The sequence below is a fragment of the Cicer arietinum genome, chromosome 5, assembly GCF_000331145.2.
Source record: "Cicer arietinum cultivar CDC Frontier isolate Library 1 chromosome 5, Cicar.CDCFrontier_v2.0, whole genome shotgun sequence".
NCBI classification, from domain to species: Eukaryota; Viridiplantae; Streptophyta; class Magnoliopsida; order Fabales; family Fabaceae; genus Cicer; species Cicer arietinum.
Window position 1 is genome coordinate 44,611,221 of NC_021164.2, and position 19,853 is coordinate 44,631,073.

General features: G+C 30.5%; 1 protein-coding gene across 4 annotated transcripts; it reads left to right on the forward strand.

Annotated features, from left to right (window-relative positions):
• The first annotated feature begins 51 nt into the window (after positions 1-51).
• LOC101502627 (serine carboxypeptidase-like 13) lies at positions 52-16,503 on the forward strand. Of its 4 annotated transcripts, XM_004513907.4 has the most exons (14): positions 54-292; positions 488-619; positions 1,849-1,994; positions 2,409-2,605; positions 3,236-3,338; positions 3,434-3,471; positions 3,576-3,677; positions 3,860-3,946; positions 4,029-4,139; positions 5,818-5,889; positions 6,014-6,132; positions 14,946-15,059; positions 15,642-15,699; positions 15,846-16,503. In XM_004513907.4, the coding sequence occupies exons 1-14, from the start codon at positions 192-194 to the stop codon at positions 15,927-15,929; spliced, it is 1,464 nt and encodes a 487-aa protein (XP_004513964.1). In that variant the 5' UTR covers positions 54-191; the 3' UTR covers positions 15,930-16,503. The 4 variants fall into 4 exon arrangements, 3 of the variants coding, with proteins under 3 accessions (XP_027186127.1, XP_004513964.1, XP_027186128.1); XM_027330326.2 differs by lacking the exon at positions 4,029-4,139 and having other exon boundaries at positions 52-292; XR_003470183.2 differs by lacking the exon at positions 15,846-16,503 and having other exon boundaries at positions 53-292; positions 14,984-15,059; positions 15,642-15,700.
• Positions 16,504-19,853: the final 3,350 nt, after the last annotated feature.

Genomic DNA, 19,853 nt, shown 5'->3' on the forward strand with positions numbered 1-19,853 from the left:
ACTATTTTATATTTCGTGTAGTTCAGAATTCTGAATATCTCTATTTTTTCTTTCTCAACCACTAGAATAAGTGCTTCTTAAAAATCACACCCACGTGCTGCTGTTAAAAAATTGGAAAGGAATCAAATAGTGCAACGCTTTGTTTTGTTGCCCTTTGACGACTTTAAAGATAACCTCTGTCCCAAACCCAAATGCATAGGATTATGCTTCCCTCTCATTCTTGCTCTGTTCTTTCAGTTTCAACCTACTTGAACCAAAGCAATTTCTCACAAATATTCAAAACCCCTTTCCGGTGAGTTAATTTCAGTTTTTTGCATTTCTAATATAATTAACTTCTCTATTTTTTTGTCTCTCAAAATTCTTAGTATAAAATGTAAATTAAAAATGATATGTAATCCGTTATACGAACTTTCTAGTGTCTTTTGAGATAGTGTATACCATAGTTGTATGATTGTTATTGAAGATGCAACCAAATCTTGTTATGTAGTGTGATGGATTGGAGATGTAGCTGTGTTATGTTAGTTGTTATTATGTTTCTGCCGTTCATGGTTTCTTCGGGTTCCATTGTCAAGAACCTGCCGGGTTTTGATGGGGATCTTCCATTCAAGCTTGAAACTGGGTGAGTTTCTTTCTTCTTTAATACTTTAAAAAAAAAATTGTTTTGCTTTATTATTTTTTTCATTGATATTATAGTATTTTATTAAAATAGTGAGAAATGAAGAAGGAGATAGAAAGGGAAAGATGAAAAAGGACAAATAACGAGAACACTAATGTTTGGTGGACACTTTTTCACTAGTAAAAATTTAAATAAATTTCAACCAATCATGTAACATGTGAATTTTATATAACTTAAGTGAGAAATGCACTTTAACGGGAATTATTCGGTGAATCATTCCATCTTAGAATTTGCCATAGTTAAATCTAAAATTTCTCTTAATTACTAAATTATTAGAAAAATTGGGTCACGCCAATTAATTCTTTTGTTCACTCAAACCAACTATTTTTTATAAAATATTTATGAAACTTGGTGTCCCTTCATTTTTAGTTAGAAAAGGCATGATTTTGGTATGTTAAGTCGATCGTGAAATTCTTACCTTTTTTATTTATTTATTTATTTAAAATTGGGATAAAAAGAAAATTATTATTAAATTTGAACTAATTGATTTTGTTACAATTTCTTTGAAGATTTAAACTTCGTATTTTTAAAATTTTAGTATTAAACTTTTGTCCGTTGAGCTAACATCTCAAATCGATATAAACTAATACAATTCTTAAAAATTCTATAGTTAAGGGGTGGTGTGTCTTTAATACCTATTATTCTCTTTGTTATATAATAATTAACCTATTTGATTATTTTACATAGATTGTAAAGTATAAATAAATAAAAAATAATAATATTTTTATTAAATTATCTGAATTTTAGATTAAGTATTAGTAAATTTAATAGCATTATCATAGATGTAGATAGTGTATATATTATTAATTAGATGATACAATTAAAAATGTAATTAACATCATTTTTAAAATTAAAATTGTTAATATTTTTGGACAACTTTTTTAAACAAAAAATAGATTAATTATTGCAAGACAAGAAAAATACAATACTTTAAGATAAATTAATTTTAATTTATATAATGAAACACAAATAATTGTGGTTCAAGTAAAACAAGATGTTTCAATGTTATTTAGAAAAAAAAAAGTAATTTATCTTTTTAAGTATTCAAGTGAGTCCAAATAATATTTCTAAGCATCATCTTTTCACTTTAAATTTATTTATGTAAAAAAGATTATCGATTCTTGGGTGCAAAAGTTTGTACTGAACATTATAACTGCATGTGTATTGTGTAGATACATAGGAGTGGGAGAAGGAGCAAAGGTGCAAATATTTTACTATTTTGTGGAGTCTCAAAGAAATCCCTTCATTGATCCAATTTTACTTTGGTTCGTTGGAGGTCCAGGATGCTCTGGCCTTTCAGCATTCTTTTTTGAAAACGGTGATCAATTTGTTCATTCAAATTATTAAATTAACTAGCTAACCTTTATCCACATACGAGGTTCTTATTATTACGATTTTTTATTTAAGTTATTCATAAAAAAGAAATAGAGAAAAGTAAAATGGATGATATTGATATTTAAGAGAGTTATTTACATGAATAATTACATAAACTTATATACCATGTTTTTGAGAAGCATATCCTTTAAATCAAGAAGAAAATGATGCAGAACAAAAAGCACTGCAAGTAACAAAATAAACAAGAAATTTCAGAAAAAGGAAGGGAAAAAAATTTAATGTCCAATTCCTTTGCAATTCTTATTTCTTCGACACTAATTCCTCAGTTGCATAAATAATCAAGGAAAGTTGCAAATAAAACAAGGAAGATTTAACATGAATTGCATTATTTGTACAGGGCCTTTAAAAATGGATCCTAATTACAGTGAGAACCTTCCAAAGCTGAAATTGAATCCATATGCTTGGACACATATGTTGAATATGATATACATAGATATGCCAGTAGGGACTGGGTTTTCTTACTCAGAAACACAAGAAGGTTACTATAGCAATGCCACACTATGGGTGGATCATACATATTCTTTTTTACAAAAGGTGAACCATTTTTCTACTTCCATTGTATATCAAAATATGTTTATGATTAATTATCAATGCAAAATGTCACCTAGAATTGAGTCCGCAGTCGGAGTAGTGATTATATGAATGTGGATGACACCTATGCTCCACGGATGTGGTGGAGTACCTGCCAGCACTCCGAAGCTCAAATCAGTGTTTGAGTGACTGGAGTAAGAAGTATATCAAAATGAATTGTGTACCTTTTTTTTGTTGATGAACATTCCTTTTATTAGATCCAATGTTGAAGGATTCGTTGAGAGAATCTTGGTGTGACTGTCATTAATGACTAACTCGGTCGTTAGAGATAATAGAAGTGAGTTGTTAGGACTTAAGACGTAGTTGTGTTGATGGACCCATGGTTTTAATTTGCAGTTGTAATATTGCAGATTTTCAAATCTCTGCAACGCTATTGCAACCTCATTGACCACATTTGTTCACATTTTTCCACAATATAAAAGCTTTATAGTGTAACTGCGACTGCAAATACAATTTAAGACAATAGATGAACCTATCATCATCTTTTGGGATAGGGTCTAAGCCTATTTCGGAACAATATGGGTGAAACATATTATTCAAATTTTATAACGAGTTTCATCACTTTCAATGCAGTGGTTTATTGAACATTCAAAGTTTAGCTCAAATCCATTTTACATTGGTGGTGGCTCATATTCAGGACTAACTACTGGTCCTCTTGTTCAAAAAGTATATGAAGGTAAAATAAGCTATTAACAAATGTTAATTTGATAACTAAAATTAAATTTGGCCTTGTTTTGAATTTCTTTAGTTAATGCTTCCTTTGAAGTGCAGGGTACATAGCAAAACAAGTGCCACTCATAAAGATCAAAGTAAGAAACAACATGATGTATTTTTCTATTTTGCTAAATATTTTCTAAACTATTACATACAACTAGTTGTCTCATTAATTGTCTCATTATTATATGATGATCAGGGTTATGTGATTGCAAGTCCAGCTGTTGACATATATCAGGAGAGGAACATGAAAGTCTTATATGCATATCATATGACTCTTATACCAAAAAAACTATATGAGGTTATTTTGCATTAATCACTGTCTTGTTTTTTGGTTTTAACATTAATCATTGTCTAAATTATCTATTTGTACAAATTATAATAAATTTTTATACAAATTTGCATCTAGCTATGAAGGTGTCATACTTTCATATTTATACGTCACTTAACTTTTTAAACACAATTTCAAAAATGTTGTTGCAGTCGTTGGAAGAAAATTGTAAGGGTAATTATTTAATTATTGATCCAAATAACACAAAGTGTGTCTCAGATTATGAAGCTTATTCAGAGGTTAGTATTATACTTCATGCACTCATAGTTATTCATTTGGTCTTAGTCATAGTGAATGATGAAGTAAACCATTGTCTTGCAGCTAATTCGTTATATAAACCCACAACAAATTTTAGAACCTTTTTGTGTCACTACACCTGCTCTGAACCAAGTAATACAACAACCAGCTCAAGATCATCCAGAATATTGTAGAGTTAAGAAAATCTCTCTCTCTCTAGTATATATATTGCATAATGATATGACAAAATGAATTACTATTATTCGGTAGGAGTGGGAATTAGGGTGGCAAAACCGGTTGAGTCCATTAACCCAACCCGTTTAATCTGTTATCTAGGCGGGGTAATTTGAAGTTTTGTGTTCTATCATTTAAGTTGATTTTTACGGCTTAACCCGTTCACAAAGTGGATTTGGACGGATTGGCCTTTTCGGTCAATTTAAAAAATCTTTTTTTTTTTTTTTAGTTATTTTTTCTTCCATCGTTCTATTTTCTCGCTACAATCTAATAAATTTAGAATTTTAATGTTGATGTAATGATTATTAGATTATATTGAATTCTTGTGGACTAATTTCAAATTTTATGTCTTGTGGATCAACTTGACTAATAATCAATGTTATTTTTTTTGGCATAATTGCTCTCGCGGTTTCTTAACTTAATTTTAAGTAACACTTCAGTCTTTTATTATTTTTTCTCATTTGTATCTTAAAATGTCAACAATGTTATTATTTTTTTTACAAAAACTTAGAAAACTCGTCCAAATATTCAAACAAAACTCATGAAAATTTATATATTCATATGCATAACTCAAATATTTAAATAAACTCATATTTCAATCTTCAACAATATAAAATTCATCAAATAAAGAATGAAAATATGAGTTTATTTGAATATTTGAGTTATGAATTTGATGAAATTTGCATTATATTGAAGATGATAATTAATTTTATGGGTTTCGTTTGAAAGTTTTGATAAACTTTTTGAATTTTTATAAAAGAATGATAACTTTGTTGACAATTTAAGAATAAAATATCAAATTGTTATTTAAAATTAAATAAAAGACTAATAAAAAAAAAAAAGCTGAAGTGTCGCTTGAAATTAAATTAAGAGACCGCGGTAACAATTATTCCATCCAGTAAATGGTAGGATGAGATCAAAGTTTCAACTTACCTATTTTAAATGAATTGATGGTGGACGGACAAAAACAAAATAGGTTGTACCGTTATGCCATCTTAATCGGGACTGAAATCCTATATTACATTTATATGTCTCATTACCTCAGTTCTAATAATAACAAATTATATTTTAGTAAAATATATCTCTGTTGTGAGCTTAGTACTCTCTTTTTTTAATTCTTACTCTCTAATTATAATAATAGTCATCCTAAAACTTAATCCCTCCTAACTCAGATATAACCATAAAAAAAAAACTTACTTTATTAGACTTTGTTATAACTTGTATTTTTAGTGTCATTATTCTAAAATTACCCATTACTTAACTCAAGACGTGATGTGACAATCCTTTATAATAAATATACTATCAAAGATAGTTTAGAAAATGTATTTCAATTTTCATATGAATTCAAAGAAAAAGTAAACAAACGTGTAACAAAAATTAAACAAACATAAGTAACATTCTTAATTTGTGCATTAGTAGTTTGTTTATCTTACAATTGACTCTAGATGTTGTAAATTAGAGTACACATTTTTCTTAACAATGATTATACTAGTTGTGTAAAAAAACAACAATAGTTAGAGTACTTATTTGAATCTAATACAGTGACGGAAATCATGTATTGAGAGAAAAGGAAAAATATTCCTCAATAACTTGGGTTCAGATTGGGTATCATCTAACTTGATTATATTGTTTTAATTAGAGTTATGATCATATTCTTGTTGACATATGGGCAAACGATGAAAATGTGCGCAAGGCCCTTCATGTAAGAGAGGTAATTCATCATATTGTGTCATTTATTATAATTTAATCATATGATTATTACTTATTGAAATTAATTGAAGTTTTCATGGAGCTAAGCATTTAATAATAGTAATTCAATAATGCTATTTAAATAGGGAACTAAGGAGGAGTTCTTGAGATGCAACAAGACTTTGGCATACAAAGAAAATTTGTTCAATGCAGTAGAATATTATCGCAATCTCACCAATGCCAACATCCAAGCTCTCGTTTACTGGTAATGTTCAATCCAACACATTTTGCACGTATATAAACGAATTGTAATGTTTAGAATTTCATGAATCACGAGTATTTCTTGGTTTTTTTCCACCATTTTTCTTCTTAGTTGTATAAAATGGCATATTCTTTTCTCAAGTTAGTTGTGTGTAGCTCAAAGCAAGTAGGGTGTTAGTTTCTCTTTTGTAAAATTTGTTATAACTAACTTCATCTTTGTAATTGAGAGAAAATAGACAGAGAAACACAAGTGAGAAAAAAGAAGAAAAAGTCAAAGAGTTCTCGAGTTCATCAATGAATCATTGATGATCAACATAGTAGATACAACTACATGTATTTGGCTAAAAATAAGAAAACTTTTTTTTTTTTTATGACCAAATCATTAGTCAATCGTTTATACTTGAAACAAAAGTGGTATACGTTCAAGATGCAATCTGGAAAGTCTATGGAAGATCATATGAATGAATTCAATAAGATTATTGATCTTGAATTTTGTGAGCACTGTGTGTATGGTAAAATGCAAAGAGTCAAATTCACCACTAAGAAGCATTGCTCAAAAGGAATTCAGGAACATGTGATCTATGGGGGCTTGTTAGAGTAGCTTGATGGAGGTAACAAGTATTTCATTACGTTTCTTGTTGATTATACTAGAAAAGTATGAATTTACATGTCAAAAAGTAAAGATGAAGCTTGCAAAACCTTTAAAGAATGGAATAATATGGTTGAAAATAGACACATGATTCTCAACTAGACACAAGTGCGCATGACACCAATCATGATCATCATATCTTAACCAACATTGAGATACAAGACTATGTATTCATCAAAGGCAGAGAAAGGAGGAACATAAAGGCCACTGCTAGATATGGCAATGAAGACATGATTAGCCACTCCCTTCATTAGCCACGCCCTTCATGCTGTTGGTGAAGAATTCATAAATGAAGAACCTAGAACTTACACTGAAGTTTTCAATTGTCAAGCCAGACAATTAGTTGCTTCTAATGAATAAGAAATTTGATTTTTGAAAAGAACAATACTTGTATTATGGATCCAAAGCCACTGCACTAAAAAGTGGTAGGAAGTAAGTGGATTTTCAAAAGTAAGGAATTCTTGGGGTTGGGCTTCATAGGTTCAAATCCAAACTAGTGACAAAGGGTTTTGTTCAAAGGAAAGGGTTGACTACAATGAGATTTTCTCACCAGTAATCAAACATGCCTCAATTATAATAATTCTTGGTATGGTAGCTTCATTTGATTTGGAACTAGAATAAATGGATGTAAAAACAACCTTTCTTCATGGAGATATGAAGGAAACTATTCTTATGCAACAACCAAGTGATTATGGGTTACAAAGAAAAGAAGATTGGGTTTATCACCTTAAGAGGTCCCTCCATGGACTCAAACACTTACCAAGAAAATGGTACTTAATGTTTGATTCCTTTATGCTTAAACAAAAACATGTGATAAACAATTTTGACATCTTTTTTTACCTCAAACAGTTGCCAAAATCTACTTATATATACTTACTCTTATATGTTAATGATATGCTGATAACCTGTAAGAGTATGGTAGAAATCAACCAGCTGAAAAATCAATTGAAGCAAGACTTTGAAATAAAAGACCATAATGCAACTAAGAAGATTTTGGGAATGAAGATTATTAGGTTTGCGGAGCATGAAAAACTAATCATTTCTCAAGAAAAGTGTCGTGGAAAGGTTAAGAGGTTTAAACATGGTTGAAGCTAAGAATATTAGCACTTCTCTAACAGCTCATTTCAAACTTTCATCTATTATGTCCCCAAACACAACAAAGGAAATATATACTATGAAGATCATTCCTTATGCAAATTATATAGATAGCATTATGTATATGGTATGTTTTAGGCATGATATTTCTCATGCTATAAGTGTTACCATCTGGCTTATGGGAAATCCTAGAATGGAACACTGACAAGTTGTCAAATGGATATTAAGGTATCTACATGAGACTCAAAACTTGTGTTTGGTGTACTGCAAATGATTAGAAACCTCAAAATCTATTCGTGACTATGTGATTCTAACTATGTTGGTGACTTGGACAATTTCACAATGTTCAACAACACTATCAATTGGAAAGCTAACCTCCAACACATAGTAGCTTTATCATCAATAGAAACAAAATATGTTGCTTTAGCTGAAGCTTTGGAAGAAAGGATTTGGATAAGTGGATATGTCACAAATTTAGGCCTAACTCAAGACTCAGTTTGTATAATCTGTGATAGTCAAAGTTCCATCCATTTGAGTACAAATCAAATGTATCATATAAGAACCAAATACATTGATAATAGACGTCACTTCAAATAAGATGTCATCAAAAGAGGTGAAATAAATGTAGAAAAGGTACATACAAGTGACAATCCAACTGACATGCTTACAAAAACAATCACACTTAATGAATTTTGTCATTTTCTGGATTTTCTAAGAATCAATCTTGAAAATTGATAAGTGTGGACCTAAGGATTTTGACTTTTAAAAGATCATGTTTTTGAAGTCATTTTGTCAGTACCGAAGTAGAGATTTGTTGAACAATGACACAAATAAAATGGTCTATTCTTTTTCCAAGGTAGTTTTGTGTAGCTCAAGCAAGCCGAGTGTTAGTTTCTCTTTTGTAATGTTAGTTATAACTAACTTCACCTTTGTATATTGACTTATATATATATAAAGGCCTAGACCAATTTTGAGTTGGTTAATTTGATGAAAAACTCATAATTGTAATCGAGAGACAAGAGAGAAAGCCAACACAAGTGAGAAAAAAGAAAAAGTGAGAGTTCTTGAGTTCATCAATGAATAATTGATTATCAACACTTGTAATTTAATCATCATATAATGATCTTCAAAGTTGGATCTTGATCCCAAATGTGGAAGTTTTTTCCGGAGCTGGGTTACCAATCTGTTGGAAAAAATTAAAGATAACTATTTCAATAATGCAAAATATTTTTCCTCCACTTGTGTAAATAAATAGCCAAATAGAAAAATATAATTACACAGAGCAACAACAATTGGCAGAAAATTAAATATGAGACAAATACTATTTTTAAAATGAAAAATTTCCCTCAAATTGAAAGAATAAAAATCACATGACCTAGTCTTATAAAACATTCCACTATAATAATTAATGGATACACCAGAGGCTTCCTAGTAACACTAGAGAACATCAATCAACAATAGCCATCACAAAAAAAGGTGAAAACTAAACAAATAACCTTCCACTAAAGTGGGTATTCCAAAGTAACTCTTAGAGAAGGTAAAACTATTAATATTGTATATGAAAAGAACATACTCAATAGTAGAAATAACATACTAAAATTATAGACCAAACGGTATAAGTTTGCTATAAACCCATTACCACTAGAACCAAACTTTTCCTTCTTCTTGTTACTGTCACCACTGCTTTTCCTTTTTTTTTCAAGGCATGAGTTCTTTTTTCTTTCCTTCCAGCGACACTACTTTTCCTTTTTTTCTTAGAGATTTCACAATGTCTTTTTTTTTTCTTCTTCACATGGGTCAAACCCAATAAAACACATATTCCTTTTTATTTTGTATCCCCCCTCACGATTCAAGTGGAAAGGTATTGTTCAACCATGTCGACATTCTTTCTACAATATATCATCTTTGACACAAGCAAGACCTTTGTCATTATATTTGAACCATTCTCATCGGTATGAATCTTTTCAATTGAAAATGACTTCATTTCTAGTGTATCTCATATCCAATGATACCGCACCTCAATATGCTTCGACTTTGCATGAAAAGTCAAATTCTTGCTGAGATGAATCGTACTTTCACTGTCACAAAATAACACAAACATGTCTTGTTTGAGACCTAACTCATGTAAGAACTTCTTCATCCACAAGAGTTCTTTGGAAACTTCAGTTGTTGCAATGTATTCAACTTTAGTAATGGATAAAACAACACACTTTTGTAACCTTGATTGCCAAGACACAACTCCCCTTACAAACATCATCATATATCCAAAAGTAGATTTTCTAGAATCAATATCACTTGTCGTATATGCATCTGTGTAACCATCCAACACATATTAGAAGTGCATATGTAGTATATGAGAATCCACTTTACTGCTTGCCAATGATCTTTACCAGAATTTGAAAGAAACCGACCGACATCTTCAATTGCATAACCAATATATGGTCTTGTGCATACCATATCATACATCAAACTACCAATTGCAGATACATAAGGAACCTTTTTCATCCCTTCTTTGTTTTTCTCACTTGTAGGAAGTTGATCATAATTTAATTTGAAATGAGTAGTAAGTGGAGTATTAATATGTTTGAAATTGCTCATATTGAACCTCTCTAATACCTTCTCAATGTAATTGTGTTGAGACAACCACAATTTATCATTCTTCATGTCATGAGTAATTCTCATGCCCAAATTTTGTTTTGTATGACCCAAGTCTTTCATTGCAAAAGGCTTGTTCAAATCTTTTTTTAGAGATTGAATCTTATTAGTGTCATGACCAACAATCAAAATGTCATCCACATATAACAAGAGAATAATATAATCACCATCAAAGAATTTCTTGATAAATACACAATGGTCAGAAGTAGTTTTACCGTACCCATGTGTCTCTATGAAAGAATCAAATTTCTTGTACCATTATCGAGATGTTTGCTTGAGCCCATACAAGTTTTTATTCAATTTATACACAAGCTGATATTTACCTTTGACTTTGAAACCCTCTGGTTGCTCTATATCGATCTACTTCCTCCAATTCTCCATGAAGGAACGCGATTTTCACATCAAATTGTTCAACTTCTAAGTTCAAGCTAGCTGCTAACCCAAGTACAACTCGGATAGAGGACATATTTACCATATATGAAAAAAATTCTTTCACAACCAATCATTATTTGTATCTTGGGTGAGAACTATTCTCTTCTGTCTTTATCTTGTATACCCACTTGTCCTTGAGTGCTTTTCTACCTTTAGGAAACTTTACCAACTCAAATGTATGTTACTCATGCAAGGAATTCATCTCTTCTTGCATGGCCTTCAACCACTTTTCTTTATCAACATTTGTAATAGCCTCTTGGTAGTACACTAACTCACCACTATTAGTGATCATCACATATTCATGTGGAGGGTATCTTTGAGAAGATTGACATTCTCTAGTAGATCTTCTCAATTCAAACTCATCTGGTGGCTTAGCTAAAACCTACTCATCATGGTGAGGCACATGATTATCAATTACATTCTCATCATTTACCCGTAATTCTTGCCCATCAGCAAAATTTTCTATAGAGGACTTAGGTGCAACATGAATGTAACTTATGGAATTTGATTTATGTTTCTCTGCTTTATCAAAATCTTCAATAGTATGGTTTTCAAGAAATATCATATATCGACTTTTGATAATTTTCTTGTCAACTGGATCTCATAATCTATAACCAAATTCTTCACCGCCATAACCGACGAACACACACTGTTTGGATTTACCATCAAGCTTGGACCTCTCTTCTCTTGGAACATGAACAAAACATCTACAACCAAACATTCTCAAATGGCGATAAGAGACATCCTTCCCTATCCATGCTCTATTTGGAACATCATCATCAAGTGGAATAGGTGGAGAAATGTTGATCAAATCCATTGTAGTTTTCATTGTTTCACCCCAAAAGGATCTCAATAATTTTGCATGAGATAACATACATTTGATTGTCATTAATTGTATGATTCATTCTCTCTTCAAAACCATTATGTTGAGGTGTATTTGGAATTGTTTTCTCAAGCATGATTCCATGTTCTCTGCAATACTCTTCAAATAGACCTCTATATTCATCACCATTATCTAATCGAACACATTTCAATTTCCTTCCATTTTCTCTTTCAACACTTGCATGAAAATGCTTGAAGACTCATAGGACCTAGTTTTAGATTTCAAAGGAAAGACTCACACTTTTCTAGAGTGCTCGTCAATAAAAGTAACAAAATATGATGCACCACCAAGAAAATGTACTATCCATTATGCAAACATCAATATGAACTTAATCAATAATATTTTGCCTCCTATGAGGGTCAATATCATGAAAATAAATTTTATGATGTTTTCCAACAAAACAACAAGTCCAAGTTTTAGAGACGTACCTTTCACAAGAAGGAAACTTTTCTTCGCAAGTATGTTGAGTCATTTCTCACTCAAGTGACCAATGCGCATATGCCATAAATCAGAAGAGGTATTTTCAATTGCATTCAATTCTTTCTTGCATAGCTTCGTAGGCATCCTATAGAGATAAGTAGAACTTTGCTCCTTTGCAACCACTAGAGACCTTTGGTGATTTTATATATACCACCACCATCAAAGTAAGTGTGATAACCCTCAATATCGAAGACTTTCACCGAAATCAAATTGAGACGAATATTAGGAACATATCTAACATTCTTCAATTGAAGCTTGGAACCAATCTCAGTTTCAACCTAAACATCTCCCACACCAATAACTTTATATAATCCTTCAGCTTCCATTTTCACTTTGCCAAAATCACCAACACTGTAAGATGAGAAGAAATCACGCCTATGAGTAACATAATATGAGGCACCAGAATCAATAATCCAAGTTTAATCCTGACATGCAAGGTTTAAGGAATTATCATCACAAACAATGTAGACATCACTAACAAATGCAACTGTTGTTGTATGTTCATCATTTTTCTTCTCTTTGTCTTCATCTCTTTCTCTAATTTATCTTAAGGAACCTGTAATTTATTTTTATGTGACTTGCTTTGCCACAACTACAACATCTCACTTCTTTTCTAAACCTCGACTTGCTATTACTTTCAGAGTTGTCGCGTCTATGGAAGTGTCTAGATTGACTTCTTTTCCGTGACTTTTTAACTAGTTCTTCTGACTTTGAGGAATAATCAATCAAACCATGTTTCTTTTTTCGAGTTTCTTCATTCAACATGTTCTCTTTAATTATTGACATTTTCAGCTTTCCACTTAGAGCTAAATTAGCAAATGTCACAACAAGGATTTCCGAATCATCAAGCAAGGAACTGAATAATAACAACACTTGCAACTCATCATCTAATTTAATATTTATCGTTGTCAACTGATTCACTGTATTCTAAAAAATACTCACACGCTCTGCCATTGAATTCCCATATTTGTATTTATATTCACCAGCTTTCGAATCAAGAATGCTTTATTTTGCACATTTTTTCGTTCATACAACTCTTTTAATTTCTCCCACATCTTGCTAGAATCTATTTCGGTTTCAACATGTGGATATACATTAAGATCCAACCATTGTCTGATCAAGGTCATTGCTTTTCTATTTATCTTCTTCCAGTTAGCGTCAGATTTATATTTGAGTTTAGTAGTGCCACCCTCAAAAGGATCATGCAAATCTTTAATGTATATCATGTCTTCCATGAGAGTCTTCCAAAGTGTCTAATTAGAAGAGTTGAACTTAATCATATTTGGACCTTTATTTTCCTCCTTCATTTAAATGAACAAATCAAACCAATTGACTTTGACACCATTTTGTTAAGAAAAACCAGAGATAACTATCTCAATAAAGCATAATATTTTTCTCCCACCTCTACAAATAAATGACCAAATAGACAAATACAATTCCACAGAGCAACAACAATTGACATAAAATAAAATATGAGACAAAAACAATTTTAATGTGGAAAACTTCTTTAAATTGAGAGAATAGAAACCACGAGACTTAGTCGAGTAAAACCTTTCACTATAATAATTAGTAACATTGGATATTAAAAGAACAAACTCAATATTAGAAAATAACATACTAAAATTATAGTGCAAACAGAGGAGTTTTGCTACAAACTCATTACCATTACCACTGGAACCAACCTTTTCCTTCTTCTTGTTACTGACGCCAGTGCTTTTTCTCTTTTTTTTCAAGGCATAGGTTCTTTTTTCTTTCATTCCGATGACACTACTTTTCGTTTCTTTTCTTAGGAATTTCAATTTTTTTTTTCTTCTTCACATAAACCAAACCTAATAAAACACATATATTTTTTATTTATTTTTATCTTTAATAATAATAATAATAATAATAATAATAATAATAATAATAATAATAATAATAATAATAATAAAATTGGTGGATTCTGCGAATCCACCCAACACAATCCTTGTGTTCATATTGCATTTCTGTTTTATAATTCTGCAATTTTCAATTTGGTTTTCTACTATTGTTCCTATTCGGCATTCATTCAACATTGTAGATCGTTTAATCACAACATTAATTTTATATAAAGGCAAAGTTGCATTCTTTAATTTTATTTGTAGGTACAAATAACCTTTCTTTTTTTCGTGTTATAAGTTAGTCTATTTTTATGTCAAGTTAGTCTTCCAAATTTAAAAACGTTAACATTATTGGAGGATTGTTCATTTTTCATCTACATATGTTACTAAAAGTCTTGCTTAACCATTTGAAAATCTACCCATTCAATTCACATAACATCTAAATCTCAATTTCATCAAAATGACTATTACAATATCTAATCTATCAAAATTAACATGATTTTTTTAATTTTTACCTAAGATCGTGACGTTTATATCAATGAGTGTCTAATTGTAATGGTAAGTGGTGAAACATTATTTATAATATGTCATTCAATAATTTCGTACATAAATTTCTAATCAAAGTGAATTAAGAAAGAGAGTTGGTACTACGGTACAAACTTTTTAAAGATAAATTAACACGAAAAAATAATAAAAGACTTGTTGAAAAGTTAAATTAAATTAAAAGACTAGTCTTTTATAATATTTTGGCTGATTAATTGCAGTTCTGATCTTGACATGGCTATACCACACCTTGGTACAGAATATTGGATCAGGTCATTCAACATGAACACACATGACAAATGGCGTCCATGGTTTGTTGAGGGTCAAGTGGCTGGGTAATTAAGTTTTTAATTTTTGCTAGTTAAAATGCCTAGAAGTATGTGTTTATTAAGTTTAGTCCCTAAAATGATTTGCATCTATCCTTAGTCCCTAAATCACTAAATAGGGGACTAAACTTGAGGAATTTATTTGTAGGGACTGAATATTTTTACTAGAATATATATATATATATATTAGTATTTGCATGGTTGTAATTATGCTTGAAATCTCTAAATATATAATATTTGGTATGTTAGCTATCTCATAGCTAAATATACTCTTTTTAATAAATAAATATTATTTTTAAAATAAAATATAAATAAAAAATATTTAAAAGTTGATGTAACTGGACTAAATTTTAAATTTGATACATGAACATTTTAAATATTATTTTGATTTATATTATATTTCACATGGTATATCAATTAAAACTGGAGATACAATTCACATGCAAAATTAACTCATCAATTAATTTCTAAAAATTAGGCTTTTATGATATATTTGGCTAATTTTTTTCACATTTTTCTCAACTCTATTTGGTGAAATAAAACTATATATGTGTCATTTTATTAATTACATGGTCCAAATATTTCACTCAGGTTCACAGAAATCTACAAAATGAAAGAAGACCATTACTTAACTTATGTGACCGTGAAGGCAAGTACAATCCTAATTTTGAGAATGCTATTTTAAGCTATTTATATCAATTCAATCAATGTTTATTGTTTTTAGTGAAATTTAATAGCAATATATAGTTTCTATCACTTGATTATAACTGTTGTTATTTTTATTGTATAAGACAGGGTGCTGGACATGTGGCACAGACATTTAAGCCCAAGGAAGTTTATAATATGATCCAGAGGTGGTTTTCATTTTCTCTTATCTAAGATTACATCAATATTTAAAAATAAAATAAAATAAGAGCAATATACCTCGTACTCCATATTTATATACATACCACAACATTTTATCCAAAAATTACTTATTTTTCTCTTTTCTGATTTCTTTTAAATCAAAATAATTTTCAAACTGGAAAAGTTAGAAGATGAGTTACGAAAGAATTATGAAAAAGATGAGTTATGAAACAGTTGAAATTTTTAGAAAATTTTATAGTATAAATTTTAAATTTAAGTTTTTCGAAATACAGACGTATTTTAGAAAAGTTAAATTTTAAATTTTTTGTTTTAGCTTTTTATAATATATTTAGAATTTTGTAAGTATGAAAGTTTTTTTAAATTTTTCTAAAAAATATAAGGAGTAAATTTAGATTTTTGGATAATTTGTGAGGATAGGAGTATAATTATGGGGTATGGGATAGTGTGCTAGTGTGTAATTTGGGTTTCTTTGCTTGAACGTTGGACTCCCTCATGTATGATTTTCCTTGGGCATGTGGTGTTTCCACCATGATGTTTTTATTTTTTAATGGAATTTCTTCGACTAAAAAAAAACATTATGCTTCGATTGGATGGAGTATTTTATTTACATGCATACACATTGAAGCAACAAACGGCAGCTGATTACCACTAGAGACGCCAATGGATGTCGTTGGTTGTTTGTCGGTTGTTCAGCTCTCAGTGGAGTATTTGTAATTGTAGGGTTGGTCTAATACTTAATAAGATTAAAAGTAAATTCTAAAGTATAAAAAAATAGACTCATTTAATACTAATAATATTTTATTATACTTTTATTTAAATTTTATATTTTATATTTTGTGATATTCAAAATATTTTAATTATATATATCAATGATTGTATTCTTTCATAATTGTGAGAATTTTATTCGTTGTACTATTTTAGTTTTTATTCTTTTATGGCTTAAATATACATAAAATATTAATTATTTTTTGGATATCTAAAACTCAAGCTTTGACTTTGGGTTAGTTTTGGGTATGTGCAAGCATTTTGACGTCCAATTTTGTAGGAGTTGGAGGAAGTGTCAGACAATGAATAATATGTACTTTATTTTTCAAAGTAGAATCTCTTTTATAGAGATTCTCTAATGGTAATAATATGACGATGATTACTCTGTTGCGGACAATTCTAACGCAAAAAACAAGCAATTATTGGATCGCCATATAATAGTTATGATCGACATGATGCAAATTTGGCGACATTGTTTAAGTTTGGAGCAACCATAATATAAAGTTCGACGCTTGCTGAATTGGGTTAAAGTCCAACAGCCAGCGACCGTTGGGCTTAAGTTAGCTCTAGAACACATATGGACTAAGAAAGTTAGCTTTTGTATTCTCCAATTAAACGTGTACCCTTTCAATTTGTTAAAAATCAAAAATTATTCTTAATAATTTCATTCACGTGAGTAGTAAAAAAAAAAAAAACTTCAAAATCTCACCCAATTTTCGGTATGTAACATTTCGCAATCAAATTTCCAGTAGGTATTTTTAATATCGGAAATTTAGTCCATAAAATTTTCGGTAGTTATATTTTCTAACTATTTCTTGCTTGCACATACATACAATGCTTCCTAATACAAAAATTACTGCAGTATACATGCACCTCACAAAAGCAACCAAAGAAGAAAATTCATACATTTCATAATTGAACAGCGAGCATTTAAAGAAAGCAGTAGTTGTTAGGTCCCAGAATAAAGGGAGTTTGTTAGGATTGGAGCTAAGTGTTGGAAAAGATCAGAGATAACTAGCGATAACTATTTTAATAATGCGAAATATTTTTTCCTGCTGTGCAGATAAATGACCAAATAAAAAATACAATTCCAATAGCAATAATAATTGAGACAAACAATTTTTAACGTGAAAAACTTCTAGAGAGAATAAAAACCACAGACCTAGTCCAATAAAAACTTCCACTATAATAATTAATGGGTACACCAGAGTCTTCTTAATAACAATTGAGAACATCAATAAAAAATAACAACCTTATAACAAAAAAGGAGCAAGTTTGCTACACACATGTTAGCAACCACCAGAACCGAACCTTTATTTTTTCTGGATAGGTGTCGTTCTTCCTTTTTTTTTTCTTAGAATTTCTAAATTCCTTTTATTTCCTTCACATGGGTCAAACCGATTAAAAAAAATTCTTTTTTTTTTATTTCAATAATAACAAGATTAATACTAATAATAATAATATTAATAAAATTAGGTGGGTTCCACTTGGGGAGTGAGCCCACCCAACAAATCTCTCATTTACGACTCAAGTGGGAAGATACTGCTCAACCATGTCGGCCTTCTCTCTACAATATATCATCTTTGACATAGACAAAGTCTTTGTCATCATATCTGAACAATTCTCATCAGTATGAATCTTCTCAATTAAAAATAACTTCATTTACAGTGCATCTCGTATCCAACGATACCTCACTTCAATATGCTTCGACTTTGCATGAAAAGTCAGATTCTTGTTGAGATGGATCACACTCTGGCTGTCACATAATACACAAACTTGTCTTGTTTGAGGCCTAACTCATGTATGAATTTCTTCATCCACAAGAATTTTTTGGAAGCTTCAGTTGCTGCAATGTACTCAACTTCAGTAGTGGATAAAGCAACACACTTTTATAACCTTGATTGTCAAGACATAACTCCCCTGCAAACATCATCATATAACCAAAAGTAGATTTTTTAGAATCAATATCACTTGCCATATTTGCATCTGTGTAGCCATCCAACACAGGTTCACCACCTCCATAGCATAAACACACTTTGGAAGTGCCTCCGAGGTATCTTAGAATCCACTTCACTGCTTGCCAATGATATTTACCAGGATTAGAGAAATACCGACTAACAACTCCAACTGCATGAGCAATATCTGGTCTTGTGCAAACCGTAACATACATCAAACTACCAACTGCAGATGCATAAAGAACCTTCTTCATCTCTTCTTTGTCTTTCTCACTTGTAGGACATTGATCATAATTCAATTTAAAATGAGTAGCAAGTGGAGTACTAATAGGTTTGCAATTGCTCATGTTGAACCTCTTTAATACTTTCTCAATGTAATTGTGTTGAGACAACCATAATTTATTATGCTTCATGTCACAAGTAATTCTCATGCCCAAAATTTGCTTTGTAGGACCTAAGTCTTTCATTGCAAAAGACTTGTTCAAATCTTTCTTTAGAGATTGAATCTTCTTAGTGTCATGACCAACAATCAACATGTCATCCACATATAACAAGAGAATAATATAATCACCATCATAGAATTTCTTCACGAACACACAATGGTCAGAAGTGGTTTTACCGTACCCATGTTTCTCCATGAAAGAATCGAATTTCTTGTACCATTGTCGAGGTGCTTGTTTGAGCCAATACAAGCTTTTCTTCAATTTAGACACAAGTTGCTCTTTAGCTTTGACTTTGGAACCCTCTAGTTGCTCCATATAGATCTCTTCCTCCAAATCACCATGTAAGTACAAAAGTGCGCCTAAGAGGGGGGATGGGTGAATTAGGTGTTAGTAAACTTTCTTGTTTTCAGTGATATGGTAGTTGAATTTTCTGAGTTAATATAATGTCTACTAATAGTAAGGTGTAGTAAATAAATGAACACAATAGATTTATCCTGGTTCCCCTTATAACTAAGGGTACGTCCAGTCCTCTTGCACACCACAAGAGATTGAACCACTAATTGTCATAAAATGTACAACTCCCACCATGGGATTCTTGCTACAAACTTCTAACAATACTTCTAAGATAGCACACCATTATCTTAGATTAAGCTATTTTTAAAAAAGGTTTGATTAATTTTAAAATGTGGTAAATTGATTTAGAACTCAAAAATAATTCAAGTACTTGAGAACTTTTAGAATGATATGAAAATCTAATGCAAGTACTTAGAAAA

Excerpts from the sequence above, each read along its gene's own strand:
- LOC101502627 (XM_004513907.4), top strand. The coding sequence starts at position 192 with ATGCATAGGATTATGCTTCCCTCTCATTCTTGCTCTGTTCTTTCAGTT. Across the intron at positions 5,890-6,013 it reads AGGCCCTTCATGTAAGAGAG|GGAACTAAGGAGGAGTTCTT; the intron begins GTAATTCATCAT and ends CTATTTAAATAG. Across the intron at positions 6,133-14,945 it reads ATCCAAGCTCTCGTTTACTG|TTCTGATCTTGACATGGCTA; the intron begins GTAATGTTCAAT and ends GATTAATTGCAG.